Raw genomic sequence first — 17,482 nt, forward strand, 5'->3', positions numbered from 1 at the left:
TTCATTTTTTTAGTATTTCCTTTGGTCCTTAGTCCACTCTTCATCTTATGTGAGTATTTACTCATTTTTGGGGGGATTTTCTTTATTTCTTCAATTTACATCCTCCCTACATTTGGATTAATCTTATTGGTCCATAGGAACCTTAATTTAAAGTTTTCAGAAAATCTAGACCCTTAGGATAAGGCCTTTTGAACAGATTATAATTTATTTCTAATGCACCTTCTGAAATTCTTTTTGAACTTCTATTTCGAGGGAGTTTATTTTAATAAGATGAGATATTTTTCCATCCAAAAATATTTAAAAACTGAATCACCTGTCTCTAGAAGATTTTCTCTCTCTAGGCCAAAACAGGTAGAAACAAGATCTTTTATTTTTCTGAAGAGGGATTTGATTACAGGGGAAAATACTCGACTTCTTGAGCAGCTGGGGAGGAACCTTACAGTCTCCAACCTTGTAGGCCCAGAAGTGTTGAGGGACTTGTTTAGTTTCCTCAACCTTAGTGCTTTCTTCCTCCATCAGCCTTTAGAGCTCCTTAGCTCTGTCGATTTTTCCATCCTTGCTCCCAATCGCCCTTCCATCGAGTCTTTCAAATATTTCCATAAACTTGGGTAACCTTTGGATTTATGAAGAAAGGAAGGAGGAAAGGCCCATGATGTCTCATGGGATGGATACAGGTTCCTAAGTTGGATTATCCCTATTTGTAATTAGGCTTTTTTGGGTATAGGGTATTGGAATATGAGCTTTCTGTCCGTTCTTTTCAGGCGATCACTCCTTAGGTTTTTGAGATACTCCACAACAAGACCTACCTAGTGTGGGGTATCCTTGGATTTGTTTCTATTTTTGAGGGAGTGTCTCAGGGAGAGCTTGGTTGTTGGGGCCCCTGTCAAGCTTTTGAGTTTCCTCTGCTGATTGTGATAGTTCAGTGTGGGGGGACCTTCGGCCATGTGCACTACTCATGGTTCCTCCTCCAATTGAGCTTGACATTCCTTAACCAACTTCTATAAGCATCCTTTATCCTTTCCTTCTCTTTGATGGGGTTTGAGTATTCGCTAATTTTTGGGGTAACTGATTGGGGTCGATTTTCTCTTTCACTTGAGGGACTGAGGGTAGCATCTTCTCCTCTCATTAGATGAGAGGGATAACACGTTGGTGGTTGTCCCCTCGTCAAACCCTTTCTTTATGACCAAACGACTATCCCCTTTGCCGATCTTTGTGGCTAGTTGCGCTCAGGGATTTCTTTAGAGGATAAAATCCTAGCATGTCTAGGGTTTCCTTGATTTTTTGAGATAGATGCTTGTGTCGCATGAGTGGCGGCTCTTCTTCTACTTTGCATTTTGGTCACTACATTCAAAGGTACTGTGTGAATGAAGCCATTTTAAATGAATGTCAACGTGCAAAGGGTATAAACATTACAAAACATTTTATTAAATTAATGCAATTTACCACCTATTAACATGCCAAAAAACATGTCAAAATATAGGGCAATTGCAAAGTTCACGCGAGTAGGCATCCCAGGCTCGTGAACTGGGCATTAACGTTGGAGATTTGTTAGCCTTTAAGATGAGAAGCTTCAAAAGAGCTATAACTACTAGGACAATTGGTGGTGTAATGATGAGAATGTGATGAGCTTCACCTCTTTTTGTTGGTGCTTTTGAAGCCTACTTGAGTTGCTAGAGCCTTCTATCTCCCTTCTCCCTCTCTGACCTATGCTTGTTGGGTAGAAGCACACCTTACCTAGTAGAATATTTGAGAAGGGTAAGAGCACTAAGCTGTCATTAGTACTAGAGAATGCTTCTCAACATTCAATGAAGCTTTTCCCCACTTCTTAAGAGTCATTATAGTTCTTTACTTATAAACAACTCCCTCACTAATCAAGAATGTGGGTTCTCTATTCTTCTCTCCATGATTTCACTTCTAATGCCCTAGTTAGCTCTAATAAATGTTCTCCTAATCTTAGCTTCTAATCCAATCCTTAGCTAGGCTTAACTTAATGTGACACCAAGTTGAGATTTCTGGCACTAGGGTGGCAATAACCTCCATGATTAAAGACTAAGTTAACCACTTAAATGAGGATTAAATAATGCTAGATTATGATACAAATTATGATACAAATCAAGGTACTAACCTTATTGCAAATTAGCTCTCTAATGAGAGAACCTAATTACATGATTTTATGGCTCTCAAGGAGCCCTTGTCCACAAGATACATGATTTTATGGCTCTCAAGGAGCTCTTGTCCACAAGATACATGATTTTATAGCTATGAAGGAGCCCTTGTCCAAAAGATACATGCACCCTTGTACCATCCATGTGTTAATAATTCCCACACTCCATGTGCCTCCTTGTGCTTTCCATGTGCTACCTTTTTTACCAATGACTTCACCTTTTACAACAACAAGTAGCTATTTAAGTTAACCTTTGAGTTAGGACCCTTAGTTTTTCTTCCTTTCTAATGTGCATGCTCTCCCCCTTTCTCTACTCATGTTGTCCTCACACATTGCTATCTTAACACACAAATAGTACCCATCCTTTACATCATAGGCTCTTATAAAGCTTTCTCATAATACATCCTTGAAGCACATAGTGTGGGAGCAACATAAGAGCTTGTCACACAACACTTTATGGATGCTGAAGTTGGTATGGGCAATGCATTAACCATCATGGTCATTGGTCACCCATTATGTAATCTATCGTTGACATCTTTGTTGCTTATTTTCAAGTTGATTATTGTGTGTATCCATGTGAGCCTTGTGCACCAATTTTGTGTAATCTATTGTGGACATCTTTTGCTTATATTCAACTTGATTATTGTGTGTATTCATGTCTACAATGCTGGTGACCATGTTAACCACACCCCAATAAGTAGGGGTGATATTAGAGACATCTCCAACATTTATTTGGAGTATTGGAAAGCATGATACAATCAAGATGATACATGAGTGAATAGGAGGGCTTGAAAGAAAAAAATCCAAGTATAGTATTTAAGGGATAGTATTTTAGTATAACTTCTTAAGATTGGATTAGGGATTCAATAATGCCATAGAACCAAGGAAATTAAAAAATCCATAAAGCTTGTTAAGTGAGTTGATTACACATATTTGGGACATCAACATTAATTTATAGGTTTATGACTATAACGAGTTGTCAAATTCGTGAAATCAAATTCCTACCAAGTTTTAAATGGGATAAGTATGTTGGCTACTTGAATGTATGTTTTGTATGTTGGCTACTTGGAGTGTACAAGGTGGGATAGGGTCTAAAAATCTTGTGCTTGGGTGTATGCTCCAGTTAGATTTACAAGTGCTCAAAAAGGTGGGGTTCAAGGCTATTTGGCTAAGCCTATGGTTGAGTTGATGAGCTCAAACAAATGATATTTTTGTGCATGTGGGAATGAGTTTGAGGAGGTTCAAACATGCTTTACACACATGATTGGTGTCCCAAGGGCATGGTTGTACCCACCCCTACAAGTTAACCATTTTGGCACCTGGGAATGAGTTTGAGTAGGTTCAAACATGCTTTACACACATGATTGTTGTCCCATGGGCATGGTTGTACCCATGCCCACAAGTTAACCATTGACCTATGGAAAATCAAGTGTAATTAATATTTTCTAGGCCTACCTTGCATTCAATCAATTCATTCTTAGCCTGCAATAGTTGTAGACATTTTGACAAAATTAAATTATCCACCAACCACTTATGACCTCACCTTGAAAATAATAAAAAAAGACAATCTAAATCAAAGAAAATACCTCTTTGATTGCATGAAACCCCCATAACAAGCAAAGGGATTATAGACCATGCAATATGCATATAGGAATTAGAGTGTAGAACAACTTATTTAGGTGCTTTTAAATGTGCAATAAAATGTGGGTAACATTGAGGAGAGACAAAGGAAGGATCCTTTAATTGGAGGAAGGATCCTTTAATTGGAAAAGTGCATGAATTTTGTCCCCATAATTTAAGCTTTACTTTCCAAAACTTGAAACAATAATCAAATCTAAATTCAAGTTGTGTTTTTTCATTGCTTTTTTTAAATCATGCCTCATAACTTTTTACTTCCACTACCTACCTACCTACACTCCAATTTCAAACGTGTTTTTTTCATAGTCATAAACTTTTTCCTTTCTTGATCTTGATTGAAGTAACCGATAAAGTTATGGATTCTTTAATGTTATCATAGTAGGAGAGTCACAAGATGAACAAGGACAAAATGACTTTTCATTGATTTACAAGATAAAGTTTTTTTTTTTCAAGAGTGGTAGGGATTTGTTAGAGTGTAGCGGAGGGATTGGTGATAACTTACATTTAGTACACTTGAAATTTGAGCATATTCAAAAAGAATTGATTGCAAATTTATCAATTTCACTACACTTAAAAATTGAGCATATTCAAAAGGAATTAACTGCAAATTCATCAATTTCATAACATAAAAAATGTAATCACCAAAAAGTTATCTTGTTGATTGGAAAGTGAGCTTACATCCCACATCCATCTTTTCTCCTTTTCTCTCATCATAGTTATCGATTCCAATGAGAAAGTGGGTTCTTGAAACATGTGAGGTTTTAGCAAAAGGAAGGGACCAAATGAGTAGTTTAGACAAGGATATACCCACCTTGAATCAATTACTTGAATGTAAGGAAAAAGATGATGATTTTTTAATAAGTTTTAGAAATGGAGAGGAAAAAATAAATAGTTTAAAGAAGGACAAAGCCATTGGGAAAATTAGGAGTTCTTGCATCAATCAATAGTTATCAATTCATTGGGGTGTGTGTGTGTGTGTGTGTGTGTGTGTGTGTGTGTGTGTGTGTGTGTGTGTGTGTGTGTGTGTGTGTGTGTGTGTGTGTGTGTGTGTGTGTTGTGTGCAAAAACTAGGGGTTCTTCCACCAACGGGAGGAGGGGTAATTCAAAAGTAAACCTCTCAACACAAAGAAATGTGCAAGGTAGCTAACAAATGTTCTATTAAAGTACTACCTTAATAAAATCCATCAATCAAGACAACAACATGATCTTTTTTTTGGGCAAGTAGTTCATCTAGAAAGTGTGGGCAAGTAGTTTACACAGGCGAAGCCCTTACATCTAGAAAGTGTGGAATAAATAATGGACTTAAAAGCATGGGCACGTCCCATCGAGTTAAATACACTTTTTTAGGCTCAAATTTTATAATTAGTTGTTGTATTTAGAATTAAAAATAAGTTGTAGTTGTATTAAAAATTAATAAGCTTTGGTCTTAATTTTCCATAGAGTTTGGATTAGATCTGCTTGGGATATATTATTTCTTGTGACATGGGTACTATTGAAATGGGGAAAAATGGTGATTGAACGTGTTGTGAGTGAGGAGACAGAAGGCCTTTTGCTTTACCTTATGGGTAAGGAGACCATAGGTAGTGCACACAATGCATAGCTTTAAGGGTGAGGGAGTCTGCAATTTAAATTCATAATGGGTTCCAAAGTTGTTTAAATTATTTATCAAGGGTGCACATTCTAAATTCATATAATTCTTTATATCACCAAAAGTTAAAATATCTAGAATTATTTGAGAAACATGTTAAGTTTCATCAAGAGTTCTTTGAGAAGTTTGATCAAGAATTAAGAAACATGCACTTAAGGAGACAAATCAAGAGTTTTTTGAGAAGTTTGTTCAAGAATCAAGAAACATGCATTTGAGGAGACAAATTAATGGTTGGGTGTGGTAAGTAATCCGAAAGAGAGAGAGAGAGAGAGAGAGAGAGAGAGAGAGAGAGAGAGAGAGAGAGAGAGAGAGAGAGATGCCAAGTAGATTGATTAACTATTTTTAACAGATTAATGACTTAATCACTTGGGTAAAAGATCACATAAACAAGCCAATACAAAGTGGATTTCAATGATTCATTATGCATTGAGCAATGCCTAAGCACGAAAATGAGGAGAGAGAGAGAGAGAGAGAGAGAGAGAGAGAGAGAGAGAGAGAGAGAGATGCCAAGTAGATTGATTAACTATTTAACATATTAATGACTTAATCACTTGGGTAAAAGATCACATAAACAAGCCAATACAAAGTGGATTTCAATGATTCATTATTCATTGAACAATGCCTAAGCACGAAAATGAGGAGAGAGAGAGAGAGAGAGAGAGAGAGAGAGAGAGAGAGAGAGAGAGTTATATTAAACGTCTTCAAAAGACCCAGTGGGTCTATGAGACCAAAAGTGATACAATAATTTCATCATGGTACAAAAGAAAACAAAGACTAGAGCTATGAGGTGGAATGTCAAATCCGAGCCATATGATACAAAGTGGGAGCATCATCATCGTAGAACTTATGGAGCTAACCCCCTGGTAGGGAGAGGGGGCTGTCAAGGATATCGAGCATGGGGTTAGCCTGTAAAAGGCTTTTTTTGCAGATTTGCCAACCGTGGGAAGGTGGCTTCGTGTGCCTCTCCAAGATCTCCTCAAGCTGGGGCTAATGTATGTGTTGCTGGCAGGGTCCAAGGAGTCTGGTCGGGCTTACTGTAGTGCCTAGTGCCGGGTCTGGCAGGGGGTCAGGCACTCACAATTATCAATGGCAAATAATCACTAGAGCTACTTGCACAAATTTTCATTTCAATATAATACGCCCCCAAAACCCCTCCCCCCCCCCCCACACACACACACATGCACATGCACACATACACTTGTGTGCATGAGGGGAAAATGGGCTCTCTCTTTTGTATGCACAACTCCTAAATTTGAAAATTACCTAAGTGTTATTGCACTTGAAGGTTTCGAATTTGATGAGTTTTAAGAGGTTTTAGTTGTAAATACCTTCAAATATCTCAACTAAATAAGAGTTGTGTTAATAAGAGTTGTGTTAATAATGAATAAATGATGTTTTTAACCAATGGAGCAAAACTTGTTTTGGCATGTGTGCGCGCATGCAAACATGCACATAAAGACACATGCAAGTGCATCCTAACATGGTTCCAAAGAATCCAAACGAATTGTAACTAGGGCCTTGGATATGAAAGAAAACATAATGCCAAATAGTCCTTCGTTATTGAAGGAGAAAATCGAAGTCCTAAAACATGGAATTCTATGAATGCAAACCTCACTCTTATTTGTTAGACACATTATCACAACAAACACATTATGAAGGGACATGCAACATTAGTTCCTTGCATTTTTAAAGATGTAGTGAACACAAACACATTATGAAGACAATGAGATATAGTCAAGAGCTCCTTGTATCTTGAAAGGCTATACAAAATATTATCAACATAAGCTATTTAAAAATTTCCTATTATATTTCAAGGCTCTACACAAAGGGCCATGTACTCTATATTTTAACATTCATCATGCTAAGTGTGTATAATGGCAAGATATCTAGGTTAGAGGGTGTACTCAAGTGTAAACAGACTCCACTTAGTCCTCTACATGAATCAAACTTTTTTTCTTTTATAATAAAAAGGGCAAGGATTTTTGCATACTCACTCCCCATGAAATGAGGAACCTTGGATTCATCTCATAATTCCACAATCAGCATTCAGGTGCATCAGCATTCAGCCTTACATTCACCTCAGCCCTATGCGTTTTGGAGAAGTGTATCATCCCACAGCTAGAGGAGCATCAACGCTTGTGCATTCAGCCCTCCATCAGCAAACACAGCAGTTCTCAGCATTTAGTCATCAGTAAACCTTGCATTTTCTACATCTATATAGTTTTTAGCATTCATCTACTCATCATTTTGCTCCAACCACTTGGTGAAGGTAAATTGTAGCATATACAGCATTCATACTCAGTCTAGAACAATTCCAAACAGCCCCTCTCAGCCCTAGCTTTGCATCCCTCCCTCATTCCATTGGGAAGAGTGCATAAGCTCAAGATTGGACATCTTTGGTGCTTCTACAGCAGTGTACAATTCAGCCCAACACTTGGTCTTCAGAGGTCTTGCATTTGGCTTATTGTCAGTCACACCGTCAGTCTCTTTAAAGATAATATAGCAAATACTATCTCGATAACGGGATAGGGGGCCCTTCAGTGGGTAATTCGAGACCCCATACGGTGTACAGTTCTCATCTCTCTCTCTCTCATATCTCTTTAAAGTTTTAAGTCTTAAAGTGGATTGCTAATCTCGTCGTGAAACTCAGGATACAAAAGACGGTGTGAGCATTTGTGGGATAGGATCCCTCCAATACGAATACTTCCGCTGCATGTTACATTGGTATCAGATTCAGCTTGTCGACACACATCGTATCCTAGCGTGAGGGCATCCTTGGTGGATGGTCAGATTGTGTTCTGGCATGACCACCGACTTCAGCATCATGTCTACAGAGGAGAGTACCCATCAGGTGAGAAGAAGACTCCCCCGAAGGAGACCTTGCTCTTCCGACTACAGCAGACACCACAGCTCTTCTTAGAGCTCAGAACCAGCTGCTCATGGAGCGTCTCCAACTCTTGGAGGCAGTAGCAGCATGTCCTCGTCAGCCTCCAGCAGTCCTCGACTACATCTCCCTCTTCTTTTAAATGGAACAAAGAAGAAAAGACAAGGCCCGAAGGAGAGAAGAAAAAGCAGAAGCAAGAAACAACAAGAAAAAGCAGAAAGACGAGACTATGAGGAAGCTCAACGCAGGATCGACGAAGACCGACGTCAGGTTGAACTTGCCGCTCTCGGGAGCACCAACGAGAGCTCGATCGAGAACGTATGTTACTCGAGCACCAAAGGGAAAAGGAGACCATTCATTTTAGATACCAGCACCTCTCTTCATCCCCCGCCTCTCAAGTGCCACCAGCTAACAGTCCGCAACATCAACTACCGTCATTCGCAGTCAACCAAACTTCAATAAGTATGATGGTAAGTATGATCATTTAGCAATTAATCAGTTTATTCATCAATTTACTGCTCATTTTCCATTAGCTAGGATCACATATCCTTAGGATAGAGTCCACGTAGCGGCTCCCCATCTCACTGGTGAGGTAGTCACTTGGTGGCGGCATTGGTCTAATCTTTATACAGATGAGACCACAGGTGTCATAGCTTTTAGCTGGGATACATTTGTCCATGACCTGAAGACCAAATTCCTCCCGCCCCAGTACATGATCGGTCTGGCAGATGAGTTCTATGGACTCAGACAAAACGGATCCCCAGTGCTTCAGTTTTCTGGCAAGGTTATTACTTTAGCATAGCAATTAGGGATATCTGCGCGCAAGCCAAGATGGAGCAATTCATTTGTGGATTGGATCCTAACATTCGGTTCACAGTTCGTAACTTTGAACCCAATACATATGACCATGCTTTGACTCTTGCTCAGAATGAAGAAATGAAGATGAACGCAGGCAAGCCCAAGCAGTCATCACAGTCCAGTACCAAACCCCAATCGGGGAAGTGTAATTCATCTTCTAAAGGCACTATCACAGACAACAATCCTAGCTCTAATTCAGGGGGGGTAAGGAATCCAAGCCTAAGAAAACCCCTGAGGAAAAGGCTAAAGCAGGCATCATTGGAGGCTATCTTCCTCTAGAGAAGCAAAGACAGTATTAGTCAAAAAATCGATGTTTTTTCTATCACATCATAGGGCATGGTAAGAAGGATTGCCACAGATGGCAAGCGGAACAAGCCGCTAAAGCCCCTTCTGCCACAGTTTCCATAGCCTTCCCAGCTCCTACCACCAATGCGGTTCAGATCTTACCTTCTATGCATCCCATGTGATCCATGGTACATGATGCTAAGCAGGAGGGTGAGGCGATAACCACACAGAAAAGCCTGATCCGAGCTTATGGCTCTACCAAGGGCCGACAGTTTGTAGTCCTTTTCGATATGGGCAGTTCTGAGGATGCCATCTCTCCCCAGTTGGCTACCAACATGAGTTGTACCTTAGTGCCCTATCATTTGGAGGTAGACGGGTTTACACCTGATCTCCGCACCCAGATATCTCAACGAGCACATCAGTTTTCTTTTCATGTTCAAAAGGCCTCATTCCAGCGAGATTTCATTGTCTCTCCTCTTTTGGGGTGTGACATGATCTTAGGAATCCAGTGGTTTTATCAGTATGAACCTATTCCCAATTGGGGGCAGGACACCTTTATTATTAAAGGTTTGCCTAAGCCTGTCATGATTCGGGGGGATAGGAGCATTCTTGGCATTCCTATGATTTCTCATCTCCAAGCCAAACGAGCTATCCGCAAGGGAGCAAAAGGAGCATTGATTTATGCTTAGACAGCTTCTATCTCATCAATAACTGCTGTCTCATCTTCTTCAGTCCCTCAGTTGGCAGATCTCCTTTCTCATTCAAACATTTTTAAGGATGATCTCCCACCCAGTATCCCACCCTCTCGTCCTTTGGATCATCATATCGATTTGGTCTCTAGGTCATAACCTCCTAGCAAGTTTCCCTCTTGTCTTTCTAAGACTTTTAAGGGTAAGCTAGAACAACAGTCAGCTCTCAAACATTTGAAACCTATCCCTTTTGGACACATTTTCACAGTCATCACAAACCACCAAGCACTTAAGTGGCTCCCGACGATACCAAGTGCCCACCAATGGAGTGATCAACACACTAGACAGGGTCAGCTCTTCCACCAGGTTGGAGGAATGATCAAGTACATCCCTGGTCAGCATAACCCGGTAGCAGATGTTCTTAGTAGAAAGACCAGCATCCAGACCAGTCAGGAGTCTACCATTCTCAACATCTCTGGAAAAGACTTAAATAACATAGAAGATAAGTATGTCAATTCCGCAAAGTTTGGTACTCAACCCAGTTTGGCCCTCAATTTTGAGCCTGGCCATTATTCAGTTCACAGACAGGCACGTAAGTTTAGACGAGATGTGCACTTAAGGAAGGGGATTGGGTCTATCTACACATCATGAAACAAAGATTGAAACAAGTGGACAAACATTGTCCCAAGCTTTCATTCCGTAGTTTTGGACCTTTCCCAATAGTTGAGAAGTTAAGTGATGAATCCATGAAGTTAAAGTTGCCTACTACCAGTTGGACGATGCATGATGTTTTTCATGTTTCTTGGCTAAAACCATATGTTGGACCAGAAGTGTTTGATGTTTCAGATGAACAGCAGCGAGACGTGGTAAACGAAGCAGAAGTCATCGAGCCCGAGCAGATCCTTCCTCATCGTTGGAAGCATGGTTTTGATCGACGGATACGTCAGTTCTATACGAAGTTCCGAGATCGAGGCACCCACGAAGCCGTATGGCTAGACGAGGAGTTCTTTCACGAGTACCCCCAGTTGTTGGCGGACTACTTGGAAGTCATGAACCTGCTGCCAAGCTAAGCAGGAGGGAATGTCACATGCACTCTGCATTGTAGTGCATGGTGACAAACTGGCCCATCATCATCAGTGCAACATTGTAACAGTATTAGTTCCATTCAGGATGATATTTGTCGTATGCCGTGATCCCATTGTAATCCTCAGTCCAAGATAACTCAAGCGCACGAGCTACATAGGTCATTCCCAACCATAATAAGTCAATCAGTCAGTCTAAGTCTCTTAACCCACTTAAAGAGATTCATTCATGCATATACAATCAGTAGAAACCTTAGGGTTTGCATTAGAAAGCATCCTGCATATTGCACATCATTCATGCATATCATCTAGACCATTGTAGGAACCCCAGTATTTATCATGATATTTACTAGGATTTTTTTTTATATTTTCCTATCATTTCCAACATTTATACACATCATTATTAAGCATGTAGCATTTATTATGCAATCGACCAACATCTAGTGCTAACCGACTAGCATCAAGAATAGTATAAATAGGAAGGCTTGATTCATTCACTCATTCATTTCATAATTCAACAATCAGCATTCATGTGCATCAGTCTTCAACCCTACATTCACCTCAATCCTCTGCATTTTGGAGAAGCGTGTCATCCTACAGCTAGAGGAGCATCAACGCTTGTGCATTCAACCATCAATAACCTTGCGTTTTCTACATCCATACAGTTTTCAGCATTCATCTACTCATCGTTTTGGTGAAGGTAAAACACAGCATTTACAACATTCATACTCAGTCTAGAACAATCCCAAACAACCCCTCTCAGCCCTAGCTTCGCATCCCTCCCTCATTCCATTGGGAAGAGTGCATAAGCTCAAGATTGGACATCTTTGGTGCTTCTACAGCAGTGTACATTTCAGCCCAACACTTGGTCTTCAGACGTCTTGCGTTTGGCTTATCATCAGTCACACCGTCAGTCTCTTTAAAGATAATAAAGCAAATACTATCTCGGTAACGAGATAGGGGACCCTTCAATGAGTCATTCGGGACCCCATAAGGTGTACAATTCTCATCTCTCTCTCTCATATCTCTTTAAAGTTTAAAGTCTTAAAGTGGATTGCTAAACTCGCGAAACTCAAGATACAAAAGACAATGTGAGCATTTGTGTAACAGGATTCTCCAATACGAATACTTCTGCTCCATGTTATAGATAAGAGACTCGGGAGTCTCCCCCGTCCATCCTTTGTGTCCATCCTTTGTTTCACTGAATGGAAAAAGGGTAAAAGCCTAGAAGAGGGGGAGATCTCCCCCTCCCATTCTCATGGACGGGGACTCCAGAGTTTCCCCCGTTCATCCCAAAACAAGGGGGGTACATGTGAACACCCTTAATTCACTTTCTACCATCTTAATATCAAGCACGTTATCTCGTAGATGATAACATTTGATACTAGTGAACATCATCAAGATATACTCATTAGGTCGTTTTGGCCAAGTGTGAATTGAAGTGTCATTACTTTAAAAGAAAAGGTGACAGATCCATCTCTTCTAGTGTGTACAATTACTTTAAGAGGGAAGCCTGTTCTGGTGCTAGTATGTAGAGTTGGGAATTGGAACCTCACCAAAAAAGTTTAACTATCACCTTCACTGCAGCAACCTGGGGGGGAAAAAGTCCAAAAAAGCCTTCAATTGTGCTTGAAGCTCCATCTATCTAACTGTTGATTCATGCCTTCATGAAACCCTACAGTAAAGGCCTGAAATTTCCTGTGAATCCTTGCAGAAGTTGGCATTTCTCCAGCACTTCAAACATTGGAATCTGGGCACTCTACTGTAAATGGAAAATTGGGGATTTGCAAAAATTCCAACATGTTTGCTTGTCCATCGCTCTACAAATTAGAAGACGAGCATAGGCGAGACACGCAGTTCAGCTCCTGGCAAGCTAGGAAGTGGTAGAAACAGTGAAATCCTAGAACAATGTAATGTACAATAAATCACTGCAAATTACAAGCTCCACTTTGCAATTGATCATTGAGACTTTTGCCACTGGGCTCAACTAGCCATGTAGACGTCAAACTCGAGATGGGCGACAGCTCTAGCTGCATAGTGTCAACACAACATGGCTGCCCATTACCCATGTCACTCATTCAACTCTCCACACATCCTGTTGGGAGATTTGTTGGAGGCCTTTATATTGGACAAAAAGGTGATGGTGATTCAACGTACCAGCAACAAGAGGGCTTTATACACACCTTCCCCTTACTGGTGTAAGATCTTTTAAGAAAATGCAAGCCCTTCATATATGTGTGTGTGTAATCTTCACCATGGAACCCCCTTTTGCTCAAAAACCCATTAAGTACAATGATGAGATGAGACCTATAGACTCTCTTGCATATCATGCAATGCAAGCCAGAGCTAGCTGATAGAAAGCTTGTTTCAATATATGTCATGTTTTAGAAACAAGGAAACCCCAGCTGGCTGCCAACATGGCCACCACCCAGACTTAAGCCCAAGGGCAAGTATCTCTGAAAACAAAAGTAAAGGAAAGCAAAACAATAACCAGGATTAAATCTGAGAGAGGCAGTACACACTACAGAGCTACGGCAAAAGGTTGAGCCACCTATGAGCCCTTCCAATCACCTATGCAAAAAATCTTCTTCCAAGCTGGCAAAGGCAGCTGAGAACTGGTGGCAGTGGCAGCAGCAGAAGTGGCACTTGAAAGTCTTTTCTTCATAAAGCCGAGCACCACTTCCAACCTTTGATTTTCGCTCTTTAACACATCCATGCTGAAGCAGAGCTGGCGGATGGCTTCCCTTTTCTCCTCTCCCCTTTCGAGAATGGAAAGCTTTTGATTCTGATTCTCTTCCATCAAGAGGGCCACTTGACCTTGTAAACCTTCTAATAATGCAACCACACTCTGCTCTTGCATGCTGCGAAATTTGAGCAAACGATCCCTATGCTCCCACTCAACCACATCTGCATCCTTCGCCAACTCACCTGGGCCACACGCAACTTCATCATCGGCAGCAGAAGGATCATGTTTCTCCTGTAGGAAGGGAAGTATTTCTTCCTGCATCTCTTTCGCAATTATGTTAGTTGCCAAGAAGTCATCAACCTGCTTCCTGGTGGTGTTCTCCATCTGCAAGAGCAGGAGGTCCTCCTTGAGCTCATCAACTTTGTTTCTGAGAGCGTCTGCCTCCCGTGTGCTTCGGTGGTCACCTTCAAGGGCTTTGATTTTTCTCTGGAGAGCAGCATTGAGCTGGAGGGTGTTTTGGTGGGAATCGGCTAGCACTTTGTTCTCCTTGTCCAAGTTCTGGATCTCCTGTCGGAGCTTCTCAAGAGGGGTGAAATTATCCACTTCTGAATCAGAGGAAGATGATGCCAACCCTCCGTCCGGACACTCACTGATTTTTTTGTCATCAAGCTCAATGCATGGGTCATCATGGCCATTTCGTTTTGACTGCTTGATGCATGAGTCATCAGTATGCAGGTCATGCGGTGATTGCATTTGATCCTCTGATTTGCCTTCCTCTTCCATTTTATCATCTGGTTGGTTGACCTTCTTCAGCAAGCTCTCAAATGTCTGCTGGCTCTTTCTCAGAGGAGAGTAATGGTGCTGCCCACCCCCGGGCCCTGTGCTCTTTGGAGAGTCACATGACAAGCCGTACTGGACTTGCAATGCCCTTGGGATGTTCTGTCGGATCTCTCCCGTGAGATGGTCATAGCGTTCTGCCAGAGACCTGTATGCACGGTAAAACTCTTCAACTAGGTTCACGAGCTCCGGCCTCTTCTGATAGTACATTTTGGCTCTCTGCGCAAAAGAATCAGCATCCTCCTCAATCAACCTCAGCATCTCCTTCACTTTCTCATCTAGATCTAGAAAACCAAAGCAAAGAAGTGGTAAGAAATGTTCCAAAGTAATAATTCATCATAAGAGTACACAAAGACTAGATCAAGCAAGCATACTGGCAGAATGTTTTGAAGTTATTTAGGCCTGTTATACAGCTGGGAGTGCACGTCATGTCGTTCATCCAGACTGCCTGCATCAGGCTTGGATGGGCAATCTTGCCTTAGGACAGTTGTATAACAGACCTTAGAATAATTTCACACACAGGTTAAACAAACCGCAAAGTTTACATTATAATAATAATGCAAGATTGTGCAAAAAGATTGGCCTAAAGAGATGAGACAAGTAGTCAAATCTCGCGATTCTTGTTGCCAAAGGCAGAGCCATCTCGGCTGCTACGTATCGATCCTATCTAACAGTCCTTACAATAATAATAATGCAAGACTGTGGAGAAAGCTTTGGATTTTATATCACACGAAAAAGACTTTGTACAGGTAGAATGCACACACCTTTAAGGTTAGATTGAAGCCATCTGGAGTGTTTGGGGCTGTTGTGGCTGTCCCACCACCATGAATGTGAGGGACTTCTTTCCAGCTTCAACATGGCCCTCTTATAGCTAAGCAGTGTTTTGGGGTTTTCTATTCAAGTTCTGAACAGAATCCAGTTGTATCAACTTAAAATATACCCAGCATATCATGATTTCATGCATTACAAGATGGGCAGCAGAATTATGGCATGATTAACAGCAACACAACGTTGTTAGCAGCAGCATCACATGATAAGCAGCACCCTGACATGATTATTGCATGGATGGTAAGCAGCATCATCATATGGTTCGCAGCATTATGACATGATTAGCAGCATCATCACATGATATGCAGCACTATGAAATGATTATGGCTTGGATGGTTAGCAGCATTATGGCATGGATAATTAGTAGCATCATGGAATGATCAGCAGCACGGTGAGCATCATCACAAGATTAGTCCAATAAAACACCTAGGCAAATCAATGCAAGACTTAAAATCAATAAGAAAGAGCACATTAACAGGCTATGCTATGGAAAGATAGCACGATAAAACTGTCAATAAGAAAAAGCATTTAAATTAATGGGCTAAGTACCACATGATTAGCTAACATAGCATGGCTAAACTGTCATTAAGAACAGTAAATAGAAGTAATATATCATTAACAAAGTTTGGACTCTGCCTAAGTGAGCAAAAGTAGGTGACAAACATCACATAGCAAAACTGTAATAGAAAGTACATCAAATAAACAAAAATTAATGCAGATTAAGTGAGATTATAAAGGATTAGAAGACACAGAGTGACAAGAGACAGTGCGCGATTACAAACCTGGATTAGGAATTAATGAGAGCCACCCAAAAGGGGAAAAAAAAAAGAGCTAGGAAAAAGCATCATTAAGCTTACATGGAAAGGCCAAAAACCACCGAAAATTGTGTAACCGCTTTGACGCTTATCGAATTTTTTTTCTTGCACGTGCACTCAGATACCCCGCCACAGACTTTCCGGTTTTCCTCCGTCAAAACCAACGGATGTGTCGGGAAAAATCCTCCGACAACGCTGCCTGCGCCCTAATTTCCGTCCTGTACCCTCTTTTAGCCAAGAAAAGCCGCCTTTTGCTTTCTCCCAGTGGACTTAAAATGGGCCTAAAATGCTATAATTATGCCACTTTAATGCTTAATTACCTTCTAAATGAGCCCACTTGGCTGCTTAATAGCCTTCTAATTTTCCGGCTTACGTACCTAAATTCTCTGCGCAGCCCAAACGCTTCAAAACTGCCTTCTATTTCGCGGCTTTCCTCTGGCACTTACCTCAAACTTCCTTCAAACAATTCTTAAAAAGATTTCTTTTGTAGAACAAGTTAATCCTGTGCTAATCACAGTTGCCCCCGTGATCAAAAGAGCTAAACCTGATGATTACCCCTGACTCAACGCAAATTGCTTGCTAACCTCACTACACAAATGATGAAAAGGGCAGTTATCTGAGCCCGAAGTGTTTGGTAATCGCACTGCCCAAGTGATTAAAAAGGGAGTTAATCTGCAAGCTAACCCAAACTGTGCTTCAAACTCATTAACTTAAGCACCTCTCTAATCGACCTGCCCCCTGACCTCGCTACTAAACAACCTCAAATATGTCGACCTAACAAGCTTCAAGTTGCCCTTCTAATCTTTATAGTCCGTTAATCCCTCTGCTAAACCCACTCTGCGTCTCGCCAAAAGAGCATTAGTCAGTTAATCCTTCTGCTAATCTTACTTACTTTAACCGGTTAAAAAGAGAGAAATCTTAACTCTCGTGATGCGTGCGGGCCTTTTACCTCTCGCTTTCATCATTTCCCGCTCCCCAAGCTTGCTAATTAAGAAATTAGTCACTAACCCTGGTTATCGATTTTGAGACAAGGCACGCAACCAAATACGGAAACTGCCATTTTGCGGG

At 40.9% G+C, this 17,482-nt stretch overlaps 1 protein-coding gene across 6 annotated transcripts; it reads right to left on the reverse strand.

Moving 5' to 3' along the window:
* Nucleotides 1-13,572: 13,572 nt before the first annotated feature.
* Nucleotides 13,573-17,482, reverse strand: LOC147607862 (uncharacterized). Of its 6 annotated transcripts, none has more exons than XM_086789706.1 (3): nt 16,457-17,482; nt 15,536-15,675; nt 13,573-15,055 (listed from the first exon to the last, which is right to left on the reverse strand). In XM_086789706.1, exons 2-3 carry the CDS (start codon nt 15,627-15,629, stop codon nt 13,800-13,802), a joined length of 1,350 nt encoding a protein of 449 aa, XP_086645832.1. In that variant the 5' UTR covers nt 15,630-15,675; nt 16,457-17,482; the 3' UTR covers nt 13,573-13,799. The 6 variants fall into 6 exon arrangements, with proteins under 6 accessions (XP_086645832.1, XP_086645833.1, XP_086645834.1 ...); XM_086789707.1 differs by having other exon boundaries at nt 15,536-15,816; XM_086789708.1 differs by lacking the exon at nt 16,457-17,482 and adding an exon at nt 16,382-16,398.

Source organism: Cibotium barometz, chromosome 54 (genome assembly GCF_041138505.1).
Source record: "Cibotium barometz isolate CiBa-2024 chromosome 54, ASM4113850v1, whole genome shotgun sequence".
Classification (NCBI taxonomy): domain Eukaryota; kingdom Viridiplantae; phylum Streptophyta; class Polypodiopsida; order Cyatheales; family Cibotiaceae; genus Cibotium; species Cibotium barometz.

Coding starts and splice junctions, on each gene's coding strand:
- LOC147607862 (XM_086789706.1), bottom strand. CDS start 15,629: ATGTTGAAGCTGGAAAGAAGTCCCTCACATTCATGGTGGTGGGACAGC. Junction 15,056..15,535: donor GCTTCAATCTAACCTTAAAG/GTGTGTGCATTC, acceptor TTGGTTTTCTAG/ATCTAGATGAGAAAGTGAAG.